Source organism: Microcaecilia unicolor, chromosome 4 (genome assembly GCF_901765095.1).
Source record: "Microcaecilia unicolor chromosome 4, aMicUni1.1, whole genome shotgun sequence".
Lineage (NCBI taxonomy): Eukaryota > Metazoa > Chordata > Amphibia > Gymnophiona > Siphonopidae > Microcaecilia > Microcaecilia unicolor.
This window is the reverse complement of record NC_044034.1, coordinates 296,256,986-296,278,033: the sequence shown is the minus strand read 5'-3', so window position 1 is coordinate 296,278,033 and position 21,048 is coordinate 296,256,986. Positions and strand designations below refer to the sequence as shown.

Below are 21,048 nucleotides of genomic sequence, written 5' to 3'. Positions count from 1 at the left end.
ATATTTTTTCACTCAACGAATAGTTGAACTCTGAAACTCTTTGCCGGAGGAGGTGGTAACAGCGGTTAGCGTATCTGGGTTTAAAAAAGGTTTGGACAAATTCCTGGAGGAAAAGTCCATAGTCTGCTATTGAGACAGACATGGGGAAGCAACTGCTTGCTCTGGGATTTGTAGTATGGAGTGTTGCCACAATTTAGGTTTCTGCCAGGTATTTGTGACGTGGCTTGGCCACTGTTTGGAAAACAGGATACTGGGCTAGATGGACCATTGGTATGAGCCAGTATGGCTACTCTTATGTTCTTATGTTCCAAGCAGAAAACATTCAAATGCCCATTTCTGAACAAGATGTGGTCTATTTTGGACTTATTTTATGTTTAAGTGCTTTTTGTTTAAAAGAATCATTTATGTACACTACACATCATTGCTGCTTCTTGTGATCTTGTGCAAGTCACGTAACCCTCCATTGCCTCTCAGGTACAAAATTAGATTGTGAGCCCTCCAGGGACAAGGAAATACCTAGTGTACCTGAATGTAACTCACCTTGAGCTACTACTGAAAAAGGTGTGAGCAAAATCCAAATCAAATAAATAAATGTACGAACTTACAACCAAATTTACAGTTATGTCTTTATAAAAGCTACAAACAAAAACATTTTCCCTGAAAACTAACGGATCTATCCCCAAATTGGAAAAACAACCAAAAAAAGCATTCTTATGCATTGCTGTGCAGTTAGATCTTGTAGTTTAATAGCTTGTTTGAAATCTATCAAGAAAGAGAGAATGGTAGTAAGGGTGAGAGAGAGAGAGGTTGGACATTGGGTCAGGTTCACAGTCAAATGGCAGGGGTGTGTCTAGTAGACCAATAACTGCTGTGTTCCAAATGAGATGCCTGGGAATGTATCATGCCACTCCTTAAGAGGCGGAAGCTGGCACATGTGGCTAGGCACATCTCTCCTAAGGCATGCCAATATGGTCAATAAAAAGATCCTGTCATTCTTATTGCTGTGAACAGGAAGTAATTGCAGTGCTGATGCAACTCTAAATTTCCCACTTCTGCCAGTCCAAGGATGGCCAGAGCAAAAAAAAAACAAAAACCACACATTTCACCTAAAAATAAAAGTACAAACAGACTGCCCTCACTCATAGAGGTTTTCCTTACCAGGTAGAGATCAGAGGGGTTCATTCTTCCTTTGTATCTATGTTTTTCACGCTTAAATCCGTCTTCTCTGTAGAGTATGGCCTTTCTAAGGCTGGAGGAGGATAGAGGCACCTATTCTTCCCCAACGTCTGACAGGACAGTCCTTCCAAGTGCTTGTGAGGTGTTGGAAAGGTGGAAAGAGCTTCAGTCTCACCTCTTAGCTGGCTGGGAATGTGGAAAGCGCTCCTGTCTCTGCACTTCACTCTGGCTTGTGTCCCTCTTAATCACCAGCTCACCTCCTTGCTGTGGCTTCTGTCTCACAATCACTGGCTCACCATTTCTGCTGCCGCTGGTATCTCAGTCATTCTCCACTTGTTCCCCATTGTTCAGTTTGATTTTCAGTCATCTATTCGCTCCACCTGTCGTGGCTTTTGTCTCTCAATTGCCGGCTCGCTCCTCCTGTCGTGGCTTCTATCTCATAGTCACTGGCTTGCTTCCCCTGTTGCACAAGTCTTTGCAGTTTGTTCAAGGTCACCAGTTGCTGATAGACACAGATACTGTAGAATTTACAACAGAACTTGATCAGAGTCCGGGAAACTGCAGGGCTGCCAGGAGCAGGAGGATGTGTGAGCAGGTGGCCAGGTACAGAGACCAAAATGTGTAGCAAAGGATCCCCCCTTACAGCCACTGCAAAAAGCTTTTCCACAGGACAGTGAAAGCTCCCTGTGGTTTTGTTAACTTCTGACTAATCTCAATAGAGATTCTGCTCTCAATGTAGTGAAATATTCTCATGTTAAGATGGATCTGTTAATGTGACTGAGTCTCCCTATTAAAAAGACAAAGGGGCCGATGCAGTAAAATGTATGAGACTTTGTGCACACTTTCTGCGCAACTTTGTGTGTGCTGTATGTGAAAATTAGTTTTGCACGTGAGCTAATCGTGCACAAAGCCTTGAGTAAACATTAATGCATATCACATTCAAATCCATGTAAATTAAGCTATTAGCTATTCTGTGCAGATGCAGAGATGTGAATGGAAAACAAGACTAATCACGGTGTCGAGGCTTTAACACAATGTGGCCAATGCAGAAACCCAGGGGCCCTTTTACTAACCTGCGGTTAAAAAGGGCCCTGCGCTAGTGGCAGGGGCTTTTTTTGCTGCGTACTGAGGCTCTTTTTACCGTAGCAGGTAAAAAGGCTGAAAAAAAAAGACATGGCCATGAGGTAAGATTGTTCTTAGCATGTGGCCATGCAGGGGGGAGCACTTATCACCACCCACTGAAGAGGTGGGTAAGGGCTCCTGTGCTAACCCGCCGGTAACCGGGCAGTGTACGGCGCTGCATGATTACCACCGGGTAACTCCCTGCAGAAATATTTTTCAAATATTTCTGCTAGTGCTGGAAATGCTGCATGCTGGGGGTGGAACTAGTGCCAGTGCCCGCATTGGGCCAGTGGTAGTTCCGGATTGCCGAGTGGTAAACCCATGTTGGGTTACTGCCTCTTAGTAAAAGGGCCCCCCTAGGTGTAAGTATGTGTAGGATACTGATGCACAGTATATTAAAATGAAGGTAATGAGGCTGTTAGCTAATCATCCCCAATGCAGAGAAGTACACAAATGACTTTTAAGGCAAGCACAGGAGTGGAGGAGTGGTTAGAGCACCGGTCTTGCAATCTAGAGGTGGCCGTTTCAAATCCACTGCTGCTCCTTCTGATCTTGAGCAAGTCACTTAACCCTCCATTGCCTCAGGTACAAACTCAGATTGTGAGCCCTCCCGGGACAGAGAAATATCCAGTGTACCTGAATGTAACTCACCTTGAGCTACTACTGAAAAAGGTGTGATTAAATTCCAAATAAATAAATGCTAGAACTTGAATGCCAGGTCTGAGGAGGCATTCTTCTGCAGTAGGGTCTGAGAGGATTTAATGTCAGTTTTTTCTTTTTGATGAGAGCATAACAGTACCCACAACTTTTAAGCAGGAGCACCCCAAGCTGGAAATGCACCCTGTGTGACACAACCCCTGGCGCTCCTGCCCTGCCCACTGTGTCATGGCCAAATAGGGAAGGCAATGGATGGGGTGCAATTTTGGTACCACCTTCCTTGTGCCCTGTGCAGCTGCACCACCCGCACAAAGCTCGCTACAGCCCTGCTTTCAAGACAGAGTGGGAGGTGATGGTTCTGTGCAGGGGTCCAAAATTTGTATCTGCACATTAGAGGCCAACCGTAACTGTCTTTTCCCAGTTTCGGCTGAAACTGAAACTGTCTAAACACTTTCAGCCGAAATGAAACTGCACCCAAAATGTATCACCTGGTTTCGGCTGAAGCTGAAACCGAAATCAAAAACTAAAGATTGGTTTGTGTTAATGTGAACCAATGAGGCCCACTAGAGATTGTCAGAGCTTGTAGTTGGCAGCCCTCTGCTAAACCCACAGGAGATTATTACCCTCCAGTCCCAGGAACTGCAAGCACAGGCTAATGCCATTTTAACAAGGACTTCTCAACAAATCTGGCATATTTAGGATTCCAAGTCAATGCAGATGTACTGTAGTTAAATATCTTCTGAGACAGGAACTTTGTGAGAACATGTTTAAAATGAAATCATGATTATCAGCTTTTTATGCTTACCCAAAATGTGCACAAGTAACAAGAGAAAGAAGCACTGAAATATTCCCTGTTTTCTATTTAGTTATAACATTGATTAAGGATAAGCATGATATAGGGCTCCTTTTACAAAGCTGCACTATTGATTAGCAGCACGCTGATTGTGAAGAAGCCCATGGGAATAGGGACATGTAATGAAGCTACAAAGTAGTACATTTAAAACAAATCAGAGAAAATATTTCTTCACTCAACGTGTAATTAAACTCTGGAATTCGTTTCCAGAGAATGTGGTAAAAGCAGTTAGCTTAGTGGGGTTTAAAAAAGGTTTGAATAACTTTCTAAAAGAAAAGCCCATAAGCCATTATTAAGATGGGGAAAATCCACTGCTTATTTCTAGGATAAGCAGCATAAAGTGTATTGTACTGTTTTGGGATCTTGCCAGGTACTTGTAACGTGGATTGACCACACTGTGCTTGATGGACCTTCGGTCTGTCCCTGTATGGCAACCTTATGCTAATAGGTAGCACAGATTTGTAAAAGGAGCCCATAGATTCATACCACCCTGATACACAATACAGAATAAAAAAGCAGATTGATGATACTGAATACAAGTGCTATGTGCTCTGAAAAATGACCTTCAAGAGCAATACATTTCTCAAATTATTTTCTAGTATATAAACTTCATTTCATTGTAATATCATTTCCCTACTAACACTATAAGCTGACCGGTACTTGTACTTGAAAACAATCAATCGCTGTAGTTTCCTTTCTCATAGAGATTCTAGATTCTGCACACCACAAGTTTCATTAAAACACCTTCATCAGACCCAACAGAGCCTGAAAATTCTTTAGAATCACTCAAATACTATCCAAGCCAGAAAATATGCAATAAAATAGCCTCCGCACACATGGACCTCGGCTAATGAAAACGGAAACTAAAAGCTACAGTGATTTCCACAGAGAGGCTAATTCCTAAGGAGTTTAATCATCCCAAATTTACAGACTTAAATTCCTGCTAAACTTTTGTATCAAAAGCATTTTATTTGGAGCACTTTATTTTCCATATAAACTACAATGCAAGATCATAACTGCATTATTTGCAAACATATTACACAGAAAAATATGCAAAAAGTAGCTCCCTTTCCCACCTCCCTCCAGACTACCTTGCAAGCCCTGGTGGTCTAGTGGTATATTCAGGGCAGGAGTGAACCCCAGTCTCTCTTGCCCATGTCATCTCTACTCTTAAATTTGCTGCCCTGTCCTCTTGAGGCAGTCTCACAAGAATGCCACTAGAGGTCATGGCAGTCATTTTGAAAGCAGAGCAAGCATTGGCAGGAGCAACTGGGGTCTGGGGATCACTCCTGCCCTGACTACACCCCCTAGACTGCTAGGGATTGTAAGATAGGCCCAAGGGGGGCACCAACAAGTGGGCAGGGGGGAAAGGCAACTCCTGTTCAGAGAGGAGGGGGAGGAAGGGAGGGAGACAGAGAGCATAGCACAGTTTCGGTTTCCACTGAAAACATAGTCTGTTTCAGCTGAAACCGAAACCAGGCAGAAAAAGGATTTGGCCAGTTTCAGCACCGTAACAGAAACTGAAATTCGGTCAGCCTGTACTGCACATGTATTGGAATGTTGTTCTACACATAAACATCGGCATTGCAAAAAATTTTTATGTGCAAGAATGTTTAGTGAGATTAATATTTATCCACAGACTAGCATTCCAGTGCTCGGCTATGCACACAGTACTAGCTGTCCTTGTGTACATGCGTGTGATAGGCTTACCCTGATTAGCACACAAGTTCTCGTGCTTGAAATTTGCATATGATTAGTGTAACCAGAGTAAAATATATATATATTTATTTCAAATTTACCTGACTTCTGGGGCTTGGGGAAGATCTAGGGAAGGTCAGGTAGTGATGGGGGAGACCCAATGTGACCCCTGCCATCCTGACGTGGGGATCATGGCGTTGGTATGACCTGTGGTACTCTGGGCAATTTCAGGGCTCCAGGAAGTAGAAGGAAGCAGGCAGGAGCTTGTAGGATAGTCCCCAGCTTTGCTGGGGCTTAGTTTAGGCCCAGGATGTTGTCAAGTGTGTGGAGGATGTTGCAGAGGCCTGATGTCTCTGGGAAGTTCCCAGAGCTTAAAGAAACCCTGAGACAACAATGAAAGTAATAAAATATTAAATATAAGTTGGTCTCTATTAAATAAAGCTCTGGTGACAACTTCTTCCTAAGATGCTTTTACTGATTAACAACAATCTCCTGGCGGCCAAGTTCATCTTTCCTGGAAAACAGCGCCTATTCTTAAGGAACCTACTCTTGATCCACAGCCTCCAGCTCATTATTGCCGTGTCCAATTTGAGTTTCCTCTCTAAAGTACTAGAAAAAATTGTTTACATCCAATTCTCTTCTTTTATTGATAAGTCCCTGGCTCTGCATCCCAAACAATCTTCTGCATTTGATTTAGTCAACCATTCCTTTCTACGTTCTTGTCTTGATCACTTGAGTTATCAGGCCCTGTCTTCTCTTGGTTTTCCTCATTTCTTACTGATCAAACCTATCAGGTAGTTACCCCCTTCCCTTTCTGCTTCTCCTCGGCCTCTGACCTGTGGAGTTCCACATAGTTCTTTTCTTCCCCCTTTTCTTTCTAACCTTTTCATACTCTTATCCAGACGTATGGAGTTTCTTTCCACTTTTATGCTGATGTTATCCTCTTACTCTTCTCAACTAGGTCATTTTCACCCCTATGCAACCACTTCAAGACTGCCTAGAAGCAGTTCATAAATGGCTATTGGATCATAGACTAATTTTAAATAAAGAAGACAGTTGCATGTTGGTTCTCCAGAGGATGCTCAACACCAAGCACTCCTTTAAGTCTCTTTGGTACTTCTATTACTCCAGTTGACTCCTTTAGATATTTGGGCTTTGGACTCACGAGTTTCATTCTCTGCTCGATTTCTCAATTATGTAAATCAGGTTTCTTTATTCTCCATCAACTCTGGTTGGTTAGAAGTTATTTTGATCACAATACATTTCACTCACTCATCCTCTCTTTTACAGGTTTCCAGAATCAACTGCTGTAATATGATTTATTTAGGATCCTCTTGTCATTCAGTAAAGCACCTTCAAACACTGCAAAACACTGATCAAGCTTCTTAGCCATGCTAAAAGAATGGACCATGTTTTACCCTTGCTTCAGAAATTCCAATGTGTGGTCCATAAACTTCTTACTCTTACGTTTTGAGGTTCTCTGGCTGGGCTTTCCTGATTATTTGGCTAATCTTACAATCCCATACTCACCCATATTTTTATTATGATCACTCAATAATTACCATTTAGTTTTGCCAAATCCCTAACAAACTAGTTTAGAATCCACTGGACACTGTGAGGCCAATATTCAAAGCAATTTAAGCAGGCAGGAGCCTTTCCTGCCCACTTAAATCACCTATCACCATCCAACTACAGATATTCAGTGGCACTAAAGTGGAGAGTGCCACTGAATATCGCCTCTGACTGGCCCCCAAAAAATAGGGCCAGTCAGGGGCGGGCCAAGGGGCGACACTGGGGAAGAGGCAGGGTTTATGCAGGCACTTGCAATATTCAGTCGAGGCCCGCATATGGTAAGCAGGTGAAGTTAGGACAACTCAAAAGCTGATGTGATTTCTATATCTTTTAATCATTTGCCTCTCCAGTGTGAGATTTAATTTAGTGTGTGTGTGTGTGTGTGTGTGTGTGTGTGAGTGTGTCATCACTGAAGAAAACTGAAGCAATGAAGAAGAGTCCTGCTCTCCTATCAGATAGCTAAGGGAAAATATAATAGATTTAGTCAGGAATTTCAAACAGAACAAATACTATTTATTTTTATTTTATTTTATCAGATTTTACAGTCAGTAGGCTCCTGAAACAGGCAGGCTTACAATATAAAGTTGCATACACATAGGAAAGCAGACTCTCTCCTTTTATTTGTATTTAAAGATAGTAACAGTGAGAAGATAAAGACACAGATGAAGTTTACAAGACAGATGAAGCAATGAACTCAAGAGAGCTTGAAGAACAGATAAGTACAAAAGAAGAATCTGAAACACACTTTAAATACAAAAGAAACTGAGTTATTCAGATGTTTAACACATTCTTACCTGAAAAAAAACAAGTGCTGATTCCAATCTGAAAGAAAACAAATATTATCACTCCAAAGGACAACAGTTCTATAATTAACTAAGGGGTCCTTTTACTAAGGAATGCTAACAGATTTAGGGCCCTGTTTATTAAGGTGCGCTAGCATTTTTAGCACACACTAACACTAGAGACACCCATAGGAATATATGGGTGTCTCCAGCATTAGAGTGTGCTAAAACATTAGTGTGCCTACAGCATGGCTTAGTAAACAGGGCCCTTAGTGTGCACTAAATGCTAAGATGCCTATTATATTCCTATGGGCATCTTATTATTTAGCGCACTCTGGGGGTCTGGGGGGGGGTCTTTTACTAAGATGCGTTAGCATTTTTAGCTGGCACTAAAGATCAGCTGGCGCTAAATGCTGAGATGCCCATTATATACCAATGGGCATCTCAGCATTTAGCGCCAGCTGATTGTTAGTGCAAGCTAAAAATGCTAACGCATCTTAGTAAAAGACCCCCCTCTAATTGTTAGCACAAACTAAATATGTCAGCACACCTTAGCAAAAGGACCCCTAAGTTTTAATTGGAATTGGAAATTAATATTCAATAATCTGAAAATTTGATGTTGAAGAATATTCTTATGGTATAATTCCAATGTACAGATTCTAAATAATTCTAGTAGTATACATTAAAACTGTATCCAGAGTCAAGTTGAATCTAGTCTAGTATAGTATAGAGAAGAAAATATTTTAAATTTAATACTATTTTAAATATTTTAATGGTGCATTTTAACTATTTATGGAAAAGGTGGAGGAGTGGCCTAGTGGTTAGGGTGGTGGACTTTGGGGGAAAAGTGCGGGGTACAAATAAAAAAAAAATTTGGATTGTAACTGTTTTAAGGTTTTTAAATTAGTGCAACAAACATCTACATTTGCACTATTAAAAGAGTCATTCTTTTTTAATGAGAATCCTGTAACATCCTGTCTGAGTCTCCAAATACATTAGGGAGGTCTTTTAATAAGATTTTTAGCCACTGAGGTGGCGGCAAGGGCTCCTGCGCTAACCCGGCACTGCCTGATTACTGCCGGGTAACCCCTGTGCTAGAAAATCAGACCTGATTTTCTGTAGCAAGGGAAATGGCACGCGCTGGGGGCAGAACTACCACCGGCACCTGCGTTGGGCCAGCTGTAGTTCCGGGTTGCCACAGGGCAACCCTTTAGTAAAAGTGCCCCTTAATGAATCAGGCATGGAAAGACAGCAATCAATGAACTCCATGATAGCATACTTAATTAACTCCCTCAGATGACTCTACCGCATCTCCTCCACAACATCTATAATTGTGTTTATGTCAGGTAAGCACCCCATTGCTCATTAGAACAGCAGCACGCACCAGTATTGTGTAACCATTTACAGTATACTCCTCTTGTCACAATCAGAAAAACAGTATAATCAGAGCTTATGAGAAATACTGTGAAGTTCATTGAACACATTGCTGGTAACCGAAGACTGACGGTAAGCTATGTGTCATAATGCAAGAACCAGGGGCCACCTGCTGAACAGATCAGATGGCAGGTTACAAACAAAGAGAAGCACAGTATCTCTTCATACAACATGTGCACAGCTTGTGCAACGTTTTGCCTCAGGATTTAGTGGAGGTCAATAATCTAGCTAGGACCACAACGGATTAGATAGCTTTAACAGAGGGCAGATCAATCACAAACTATTTAACACAAATTCCTTCTTTCTTCTATCTATATTACAAAGGGGAGAAATTGGGGATTTATTTCCCATTGAGGTGAAGCTAAATTACCAGGTCCAACTGGTAATTCTCAGGAATCTGGGTAAGAATTGTTAAAGAAGAAACTCTACCCAGAAACATTGTTCCAGAGAAAATGCTTTACTGTAAACTAACTTTCTCAGTTGAAATAATCTCATATATGGTACATTTGACTAGAGAAGAATCCAGACTGTTCCTGGCCGATATTCAGCAGTTGGCATTTTTTTTTAAACACTGGCCATCATTTTTAGTGCGCACTAAAAAATAGTACAAGTTAATGCTTGAGACACCCATAGGAATATATGCTACATTTTAGCGCGCATTAAAAACGCTAGTGCGCCTTAGTACAAGGCCCAGAGTATTTTATCTGGATAATTATCCAGTTAGCTCTGAATATCACTGCCCAACTGGCAGTGGCGTTCCTAGGGGGGCAGACACTCAGGGCAGCACAGCGCCCCCCCTGATGCAGCGCGGCCCCCCCCCCCGCGGAAGAGCCCCCCCGGGTGCATGCCGCTGGGGGGGTGCCGCAGCGCGCGCGCCTGCTGCGAGTTTACTAACTTTGCTCGTTCGCTGCAGCTCCCTCTGCCCCGGAACAGGAAGTAACCTGTTCCAGGGCAGAGGGAGCTGCAGCGAACGAGAGAAGTTAGCGAACTCTCGCAGCAGGCGCGCGCCACGGCACCCCCCAGCGGCGTGCACCCGGGGCGGACCGCCCCACCGCCCCCCCCCTTGGTACGCCACTGCCAACTGGATAACTGCTTTTGCTCCGCCCTTGTAAAATCCTGGCACTGTCTGGGTACCTGCGCTCAGTTGGTCACAGATAAGTGTCAATTTTACCGTTTTTGCAGATGCCTAGATTATGTTTAAAGATGAAATAATCACTTTTTGACATACAAATGGATTGGAATGCAAGTTATAATATAGGGTTTTGACATCACTAAAATGTTTTGGATGGAGGGGGGTTTTGGTCAATGATTATAACAGTTACATTGGCATTTTTTCTGATCCCAAACAATCTATGGGAGACATCTGAGATCTTTTCCTCCTACAAAAGATGATTTATTTATTTATTTATTTATTTATTTGTTGCATTTGTATCCCACATTTTCCCACCTATTTGTGGGCTCAGTGTGGCTTACAATACATTGTAAATGATGGAAATACAATTTGTTGCAGTACGATTATGGGTTACATTGTGAGGAGTTATGGGAAGACAAAGTCAAATATCATATGGGGAATAGAACAATGGAATGTAACAATAGGGAGTTGATAAGACGATAAAACAATAACAAGAGAACATTAGGGTATAACAATTTTATCTGTGGGTGGAGTTTTAAGTGTGGTGAAAATACGGGGGAAGAGAACTCAGAAGAAAGTGTATTGATGCGTTTCTATTGGTGTGTATGGACTTCATGTGTTTTGATCCTTGCCGTAGATTTTCTCAAAGAGATGAGTCTTCAATAGTTTGCGGAAGTCGGTTAGTTCGTAGATCGTTTTCAGGTTGCGTGGAAGTGTATTCCAGAATTGCGTGCTCATATAAGAGAAGGTTGATGCGTGCAGTACTTTGTATTTTATGCCTTTGCATTTAGGGAAGTGGAGATTGAGGAAAGTTCGAGATGATCTTTTAGCGTTTCTGGGTGGTAGGTCTATTAAATCAGACATGTATGCAGGGGCTTCACCGTGAATGATTTTGTGGACTAAGGTGCATACTTTAAAAGTGATGCGTTCCTTGAGTGGGAGCCAGTGTAGTTTCTCACGTAAGGGTTTTGCACTTTCGTATTTTGGTTTTCCGAAGATGAGTCTGGCTGCTGTGTTCTGGGCTGTTTGAAGTTTCCTCAGTATCTGTTCTTTGCCGCCTGCGTATAGTGAGTTGCAGTAGTCCAAGTGGCTGAGTACGAGTGATTGCACTAGGTCGCGGAAGACAGATCTTGGAAAGAATGGTCTTATTCTTTTCAGTTTCCACATGGAGTAGAACATCTTTTTGGTTGTGTTGTTCGCGTGAGTCTCAAGTGTTAAGTGGCGGTCGATGGTGACTCCAAGGATTTTTAAAGTTTCTGAGATTGGCAGATTTAGTTTAGGTGTGTTAATTGCAGTGAATTTATTCTTGTTGTATTGGGAGGTAAGTATGAGGCATTGAGTTTTTTCTGCGTTCAGTTTCAATCGGAATGCATCTGCCCAGGTGTTCATGATGTGTAGACTTTGGTTGATTTCATTGGAGATTTCATTGATGTTTTGTTTGAAAGGAATATATATCGTTACATCATCGGCATATATGTATGGGTTAAGGTTATGGTTTGATAGAAGTTTTGCCAAGGGGATCATCATTAGGTTGAAGATAGTTGGCGAGAGGGGGGATCCCTGCGGTACTCCACACTCAGGTGTCCATGCAGCAGACGTAGTTGAGTTTGATGTGACCTGATATGAGCGTAGGGTTAAGAACCCCTTGAACCAGTTTAGGACATTGCCTCCGATGCCAAAGTATTCAAGAATGTGTAATAGGATTCCGTGATCAACCATATCAAAGGCACTTGACATGTCAAATTGTAAGAGGAGTATATTGGTGCCGGTTGCAATCATTTGTTTAAATTTGGTCATTAGGGTAATTAATACTGTTTCTGTGCTGTGATTTGACCGGAATCCTGATTGGGCATCATGCAGTATGGAGAATTTGTTGAGATAGTTTGTGAGTTGTTTGGTTACCATCCCTTCGGTTATTTTGGTTATTAGTGGTATAGATGCTACTGGTCTGTAGTTAGTTATTTCGCTTGCGTTTTTCTTTGTGTCTTTGGGTATTGAGGTGAGTAAAATTTTACCTTTTTCCTTTGGGAAAAGTCCGTTTTGTAGCATGAAGTTCACGTGGTTCGTTATGTCTATTATGAATTGTTGAGGAGCTGATTGTTAAGTGAACTTGCTGTCCACCATTGTGTTGCATTTTGTTAATGTGGACACATTGTGCCTGGTTTTGAGATCTGAATATCAGCAGATAGCCACAGCTCCAAAGGGATAACTGTGAGAGTTATCAGATATTTCCCTCTGGGCTTTGGGGGGAGGGGGGGTCTCCTTTTCTTACCTATTTACAGATGATTCATTGTTTAAACTCCTTCCATGGAGTAATTGTGGCATAAGAGGAAGGGAAATGGGACTTGATTTACTGCCTTTCTGAGGTTTTTTGCAACTACATTCAAAGCGGTTTACATATATTCAGGTTCTTATTTTGTACCAGGGGCAATGGAGGGTTAAGTGACTTGCCCAGAGTCACAAGGAGTTGCAGTGGGAATTGAACTCAGTTCCCCAGGATCAAAGTCCACTGCACTAACCACTAGGCTACTCCTCCACTCCAACAGGGCTGCTTAATTGAGTTTTCATTTGCTAGAGACATGCATGTAAGAAAATCTTGGTCCATTTGCAGACTTGTTTCCCTAATTCTTGGACTTTTTTTTATTTCAGGTCTTTTTTATCAATGAGCATTTTTGAATGCACGTTAGAACTTTTTAATGTGTGCTAAATCAATTGTCACTCATTTGTGCATTAATGCGAATTAAGGGCTCCTTTTACAAAGCAGCACTACTGACTAGTGTGTGCTGAATGCGAAGAAGCCCATGGGAACTGAATGGGCTTCTTCACATTCCGCACGCCACTAATCGGTAGTGCTGCTTTCTAAAAGGAGACCTAAATTAGTTTTGCAAGCCCTCATTTTTATGCACATTTCTGCCTTTCACTTGATATATTTAGGGAAGGGTGCTGAGAATCTGCGTACCTCTCTATGGGGGCAAATCGACCCTACCGCCGGGGTAGCGCAGACACTCGATGGTAGACTGTTCCAATTTGATTGACTGCACTTTTTGTCCTTTAGATTGTAAGTTCCTTTGAGCAGGGACTGTCCTTCTTTGTTAAATTGTACAGCGCTGCGTAACCCTTAACATTTAGAAATGTTAAGTAATAGTAGTAAGTAGTAGTTCCATAGTGGCGTGTGCAGTTTCCCGCAGTGGAAAATAATTTTCTATTTTCTACCTGGGGGGCATTCCTGGCGGTAATTGGCAACGGGCTCAGGCAGTAAACAGCTGCACACTAATTTTAATATTAGCACATGGCCATTTGCTGTCCCATTTTTAAAAAAGACCTTTTTCCTGCCACAGTAAAAAAATGGCCCAACGCATACCAATTTCAAAACTAGCACAGGCCACTTTTTACTGCAGCTTAGTAAAAGGGGCTCTATATTTGCAAATGGATGGTCTCATTGGGGACAGTTCTTTTAGGGTTCTTCTTGTTGCCCGGTTCCTTCCATATGATTCCTATACTCAGAGATCTTTGATCATCAACTGGTTCTCACACTGCACCCAACAGTCATCTATTCATGGATCATAACAAAAAAGTATGTGTAAAGTAGGAAGCAGATTCGTCATACTCTCCCTTTCACCCCCTTTGGCACATAGCTGGCTACTCCTTTGAGATTTCAGACAGTCTTTGCAGATCCTGTACTGATCTTTTCTATTGAGAGCGTTCTTGCCTTGTTCTTCTCTTGGAACTAAGAACTTCTACATCTTGGGGAACAGAGTTTTTTACTCTCAGCTTCTGTCTGAAGACTCTCTTCTAGGACTCAAACTCTTCCACTAGGAGTGACCAGTGTAGTAGACCAGGGGATTGCACTTGATGTGGTGGAGCTTAAAGTACAAAGTTTTTGATTGTGTAACAAACAGAAAGTACATAAAGAATATGAGTGGGCTGGGGGTTTGGCCCTAAGAAGGCAGACTGGATTAGAAAATGGAAACTGGTTGAGTGATAGGTGAGAGCGGGAAGTGTTGAATGGAATCACTCTGAGAAGAGAAAGTTGATTAGGGCAGTGTCTCAAGGACTGGTTCTGGGATTGATTCTGTTCAATGTCTTTGTGAGCTACAGAGAGTTTAGAAGGAAAGGTTTGCCTCTTTGCTGGTGATACCAACATCTGCAACAGACAGAATGCAAAGTGATATTATTTATGCTATTTGTTTTAAATGTGACATACCTACTGTATTAATCTTTCAGCTTTTTTCTTGGAAAGGCAGATCGCAAATTTGTATACATGAATGAATAAATCTAAGAATTTTAAGGAATGGCAGTGTATTTGGCAGTTAAGATTCAATGCAAAAAAATGCAGAATCATTCACTTGGGATGCAGAAATCCAAGTGTGTGGGGAGGGGGGAACACATGATGGAGCGTGAGAAGCTGATATGCACTAATTGGTGAAAGACCTCAGGTTGAAAAATGCTACTACTTACTACTTAACATTGTGATAAGGGGGTGGCCAGAGCAAGAGGGATTCTAGGGTCCACATGGAGGGGCATAAACTCTTTAAGGGGGTCTTTTACTAAGATGCACTAGCATTTTTAGCTCATGCTAAAAATCAGCTGGTGCTAAATGCTGAGATGGCCATTATATTCCTATGGGTATCTCAGTGTTTAGCAATGATCTCTTAGGCTCCCACAGCTGGTGGTGTGCTTCTTGCAGCTGTTTGAGTGTTGCCACATCTGAGTTTTCTTGACTGACATTTCAGCCATCAGGGCGATGGATAAAACAGTCAAGAAAACTCAGACCCAGCCACACTTGGACAGCTGCAAGAATGACCCTAAGGCAATATTTCCCAACCGGTGTGCCTTCAAATCTGATCAGGCATTCCACAGAAAGGTTACCATTGCCTCATTTGCAGGTCCAAACCAGCAAATTAAGTCCAATCTCAGCAACAAAAGAAACCCAGTAAAGTACAGGAGCAGTCTTCTAAACTTGACATATTCAAACCTGCCTCTGCTTCCTTGTTACTGTATGAGCCCCAGAGTGTGGAAATTAATGGGTAGCATGCAGTAAACAGATAGACTGGTCCTGCTGCCCAGTTAAAACCTGTTCAATATCAGACTCTTTATAGTCAGGAATTCCACTCTTGCTCGATGCACCTCTTAACCAAAGGATATGATGAGGAATGGAGAGTGAAACAAGGTATCTTGTACACCTGCTTTTTCCACCATTATAGACAAGATACTGGGCTAGATGGACCTTCAGTCTGGCTTAATTTGACAGTTTGTAGTATCTACAGCAAAATAACATTGTCATCTCTTCATTAATCTGCTGCCTCCTCTACCACCCCTTTCATTAAGCCTTGTGTATCAACCTGCTCTTCTTTAAAAAAAAAAATGAAAAAGGCACTCGATATTCAGATGGATTTATACATTTAGCAGCCATTGCCAAGAGCTTGACGAGGTCTTTTACTACGCTGCACTAGCATTTTTAGCTCACGCTAGAAATCAATTGGCGCTGAACGCTGAGACGCCTGGTAAAGTCGTTAAAGCTAGAGATTCTAGGATCCTTCACTTGTATTTATTTTTTTTGTGTTGTATTAAACAGTAATTCTCTCAAAGAAATAGCTCTTGTCAAGACACACAGTTTTATCATTTTTCATCAGTACATTTTTATTTGATTGAAAACAACACTCTAGTATAAAGACATTTACTACACTGACTGTTTCTGATGTTCAAGGGGCCTGAAACAATATCGTTCATGGTGAAAGAACACCATGAACGGAAGAACCTATTGAGAGCTATAATGAATTTTGTTGGGGCTCAGTAGCACCTCAGAATGACCCTATCCACTAGGCCAAGCAGAGAACTGGGTTACAGACGTAACACTTATTACCCAAGAAACCATGCTTCAACATAATTTACTACGCACTATTTTTCAGCCTGTTATGGCAGGTGGTCTACTTCTACTCCAGTGGACCTTATACATTCAGGACATAAGCTTACAATCAGCTCAGAAAGGAAAAACATCATGCGCTATATTCAGAACAATATTAGCTGTACCATTACTACATCAACACTAGAAGACAGAAAACAGCATATTATACTTTCCTTTAATACCTGTGGACAAAAGAGTGTTTCATGAGCCATTAACTGCCTGTGCTGGGGGCAGTGAACCTGAAAAGATCCTATTCACACAGCTCAGTGACCACAACAACAACAGAACCCTCACCCTTATGGCAGCAAACGGGAGAGGGTATGACATTACTAGCCTCCCAGTAGATAGTACCAAAGGACTCTCCACTGGCAGCAAAAGGGATATCAAGTATGGAGTCCCCAACATCAGTATAGAAAACATGCCATTATCGACCCTGAAGAAAGATAGAAATGGAATTTCTATTATTAGTGGTGATTCGACACTGTGGACTCCAAAGTAGGAGATACTACAGGAATCTCCATCGCCAATCGGATGGGGAAGAAGAGGAAGAATAAAACTGAGATGACTGTAACATCTACCCCCAAAGTAGTAGGTCCTGTGGATAGGCATCTGCTGAGTAATCCTGATCCAGAGACTGTTTTGGGAAGCCCATCATTGGAAGGAGCTCCTTTGAGTCCTCCTGCCAGAACTCCTCCACTTCAGCCAAGTTTACTGAGAGATCATAGGATCTTAAAGGAGCAGAATCCAAAAGTTGGTCATCCTTCCCAGGTCCCTTTGCTGTTTCCTAAGGAAGTACATTTTCCTTCTAACTTGACAACAATATCTCCTATTTCTAATAAAGAGGTGACTTTAAAGGACATTTGGTCTGTAGTTTCTAGGACAGAGACACTTTTGAGAGATATGGTCCCTCAATTGTGTCAATTTTTCTCAGATTCTGTCCTTAAACTTAAAGAACTGGACATGAATTATGGTCAATTATCTAAGAATGTTGGTTCTTTAGAGAATAAGTTGTCCATCTTTCAAAATACTAATCACTCTGCAATTAAGTCTCTATATGCATCGCAAAATGGAAACTTTAGAAAAGACCCTTAGAATTAGGAACCTTCATTTCCTTAATTTTCCTAAGACCCATTATTTATCTGCAGAGATTTTGATTAGGAAATACTTAGGAGATATTAGGTTTGTCTAATTCAGAACAGATAGTGTTGGTAAAAAGTTACTATTTGTTTAGGAAAATATAATTGAAAGTGATCAACAGGATGAACTACAGTGGGTCCTTCAAGCAGTAGCAGAGCCGCAAAGAGGGGTGACAAGATTCTCCGGGCCCAGCCTCCATGGGGGGCCCGGCGCCAGCAAGGCTTCCAGAGGCAGGTAGGTTCTGCTTCCTTGGTCTGTCTCTCCTGTTCCTGTGTGTCGGGACCCAGGTGATTGCGTTAACACAATAACCCAGGTCCCAGCACACAGGAAAGTGACAGAGCAAGGGAGGAGTAGATGCAGGAAGGAAAGGGGGTGGGGGCAGTGGCCCAAGTGTGGGGGGGGGGCAGCAGAGGTAGCATTGATTTAACTTTTTAGAGGATTCAGCTGATACTATCTTATCTAGATCTATCCTGTTGATAACTTTCTTAAATAAAGCGGACAAATCAGTAGTGTTGAGATGATATTTCAAGAAGAAATCTATGTTGTTTTGTGGTCAGACAATCCAGGTGTTTCTGGATGTCTCGCATGCTACCCAACAACAAAGAAAGGCTTTTTTGGCCCTTAAGAATTGTGTGATTGCTAAGGGGGCAACCTTTTTCTTTTGCATTTCCATTGTAAGTATTTGATCACTTACCAGGGTAATAGATGAAGTAGACTGTTAGAAGAAGGGTTGAGGGGGTGGGGATCTTGAGGGGGTTAATAGTAAAACATATGATGCAGATGGAACTGTTTGTATAAATGCTGTTTGTATGGTATTCGTTCTTTTCTTCATCAATAAAAATGAGTTAAACATATTACCCTGGTAAGTGATCAAATACTTACAATGGAAATGCAAAAGAAAAAGGTTGCCCCCTTAGCAATCACACAATTCTTAAGGGCCAAAAAAGCATTTCTTTGCTGTTACCCTGATAAGTGATCAAATACTTACAATGGAAATATACATATATAGGAGTGGAGGAGTGGTTAGGGTGGTGGACCTCAGTCCTGAGGAACTGAGTTCAATTTCCACTTTAAGCACAGGAGGCAGCTCCTTGTGACTCTGGGCAAGTCACTTAACCCTCCATTGCCGCATTGAGCCTGCCATGAGTGGGAAAGCGTGGGGTACAAATGTAACAAAATATATATATATATATATATATATATATATATATATATATATATATATATAGAATCTTTGCAGCTGGGAAACATTTTACAGGAGACTTCAAGTTCAAATAGGCTGTAGTGTTTGAATAGGGGTTAGTAACTAATGTTAGCTCTATACGTCAAGACTTCATCTAGTTTTTTTTGTTGTTGTTGTTTTCTTTTTATAGATGCCTGTTCTCTCTCATTTATATGGGCTTATATTCCTTTTTAATTTCTTCATGGTAATTGTTTTCTCCCGTGTGTAAGCAAATTGTTAATGATTATGGTTTTCTTAAATTTGTTTTTTGAGAAATGTAAATTTCAGAAATGCAATGAAATAAATTTATATTCCTAGAACAGGTGAAACAAAAATGCTGATTGTATTGGCCTCAAAATATAGAATAATAATGTATATTTCATTTGAAGAAAACAAAGACAAGAGTAACATACCCACCAAAATTAAATACCACGGTCAGTGTTGGTTTCAAACTCTGACTGCAACATTTAAATTTATACCTTGGTATTCAATGAAAGGCTGTACCCAGATACCAGTACCAAATATCCAAGTATAAATCATCTGGCCAGCAATTATCCTGGTACTCCCAATACTCAGCACTGGTACCTGGATAACAGCAAAATACCTGTCTAGACAGTTATCCCAGTACCAGCACTGAATGTTGGTGCTACCCGGATAACTTCCAGCTCCACCTTGACTCTGTCCCTGGACCAGTCCAACACTCTCCGGATAGCGCTGGGGTGATCAGTAAAACTTCTCAATGGCATTAACCAGATAATGCCACAGAAAATAACTGGCTGGCCCTGGTGAGCAGCAGATACCTGGGTATAAGCCCCTCTTACTGGATAACTGCTGCTGAATATTTACCCCAATCACTCCATAAATTATATGGAATGGAAAGGAAGAAAAATAAACAGGGGAGCTTGACCCAGAAGTTAGTATTTAGTGGTATTACCTCTCCTCACCATTTCTATACCGCTGTTACACAGACATGCTCTGAAGCTGGAAACTTGCCTTTGTGAGTAGCCAAACAAGCTCCATTTCCTAAAAGCCAAGAATTAAGGTGTTAAACTCTTCTCCTCTCCCCACTACGTCCAGAAACCTGTAGTTATGCCTTTGCTAGAAGCTGGAGCAACTGCAACTACAAATCTTCTGGAAAAAAGCAGCATTGGTTCAGCCCTCACAGTGATTTTGTTGGCAAAAGTCAGATCTATATGCAGTCAGACCACAGCCACATCACCTAGACTAGAATGAACTATGCCTATATGCTTCCACCTTCTGGCCAGCAGAGATACTGCATGGTCTGCTTGAAGACCACTGATCTTTCCCACCTATTTATTTATTTATTTGTTACATTTGTATCCCACATTTCCCCACCTGTTTTGCAGGCTCAATGTGGCTTACATAGTACCATAAAGGCGTTCACCAAGTCCCCTTTTTGTGAGTAACCTACCCTGTATCTGTCTCAGAGTGTGAAATGCTGGAAGATGAGCAGTAATAGCAGTCAGGACTCATATAATATCCCCTGCTACTGTACAGCCCTCTACTGAACTGTTTTCAGCATGCTGCCCATAGAACAGAATTGAAAATCTTGTTTGTGGTTTTTTTTTTTAATTCTCTGGGGCTCGATTCTATCCTATATGGATCTATGTACATCTACAGATATAATAACCAGCCACTAATCATACTTTACATAAATAGATTCTTGTAGGCCTCCTGGAAACATTACATTGGTGGAGACTATGAAAAAAAGCATTTTCTTGTGGAATAAGTTTCCATTGTATTTAAAAATTGAACTGGACTCAGTCTGGTTCTACAAATTGTGCTAGGCATACTCATTTTCTGCTGCTTTTTATTGATTAATATTTATTTTATGTGATTTTTTTTTGTAAATATATATTGATTTGTTTATATATTTTAATCTTTGTTTACCTGTTTTGTAGTCCAATTTTGAAGAGAAGTAGTAAATAAACATTTTAAATTAAATTAATTAAAATGGGAAAGATAAGGGTTTTTCTGTTATAAGCATCAAAGGGCCAAGAACTAGTTGTCATCCCAGATGTCGCTGCACATCATGTTTTGTAGGTATAAACAGAGAAGCAACTAAATATACACGAGCACATATAATATTATCATCGTAAAATAATTTTCATCATCAGTTTACTGCGTTCTAGTTTACATAGGAAGAAGTCACCTTGGAGAAGGTATCATACACTGTTTGGCTGCAGGTACATTCAGTCACGTGTCTCCCCCTCCCTCTGCTCCTGACATAGTTAATCTTTAAGTGATCACATGAGCTGCGAGTGCTCCAGCTCCTGCTCCAAAAAGATCCATTCCTAGGGTGTTGCTGTTATTGGCTCAGCTGAGCATAGCAAGAGT

General features: G+C 41.4%; 1 protein-coding gene across 2 annotated transcripts in view; it reads right to left on the bottom strand.

Annotated features, from left to right (window-relative positions):
- Nucleotides 1-21,048, bottom strand: part of GCK (glucokinase) — an 86,176-nt gene that overhangs the window by 62,620 nt on the left and 2,508 nt on the right. The window contains exon 1 of one of the 2 annotated variants that reach the window (XM_030201762.1): nt 1,159-1,559. The exons of the other annotated variant lie outside the window; for it this stretch is intronic. Coding sequence (XP_030057622.1) covers nt 1,159-1,182 — 24 coding nt within the window. The 5' untranslated portion in view covers nt 1,183-1,559. Of the gene's footprint in view, nt 1-1,158; nt 1,560-21,048 lie in introns of those variants that run through there. 2 annotated transcript variants of the gene reach the window in all.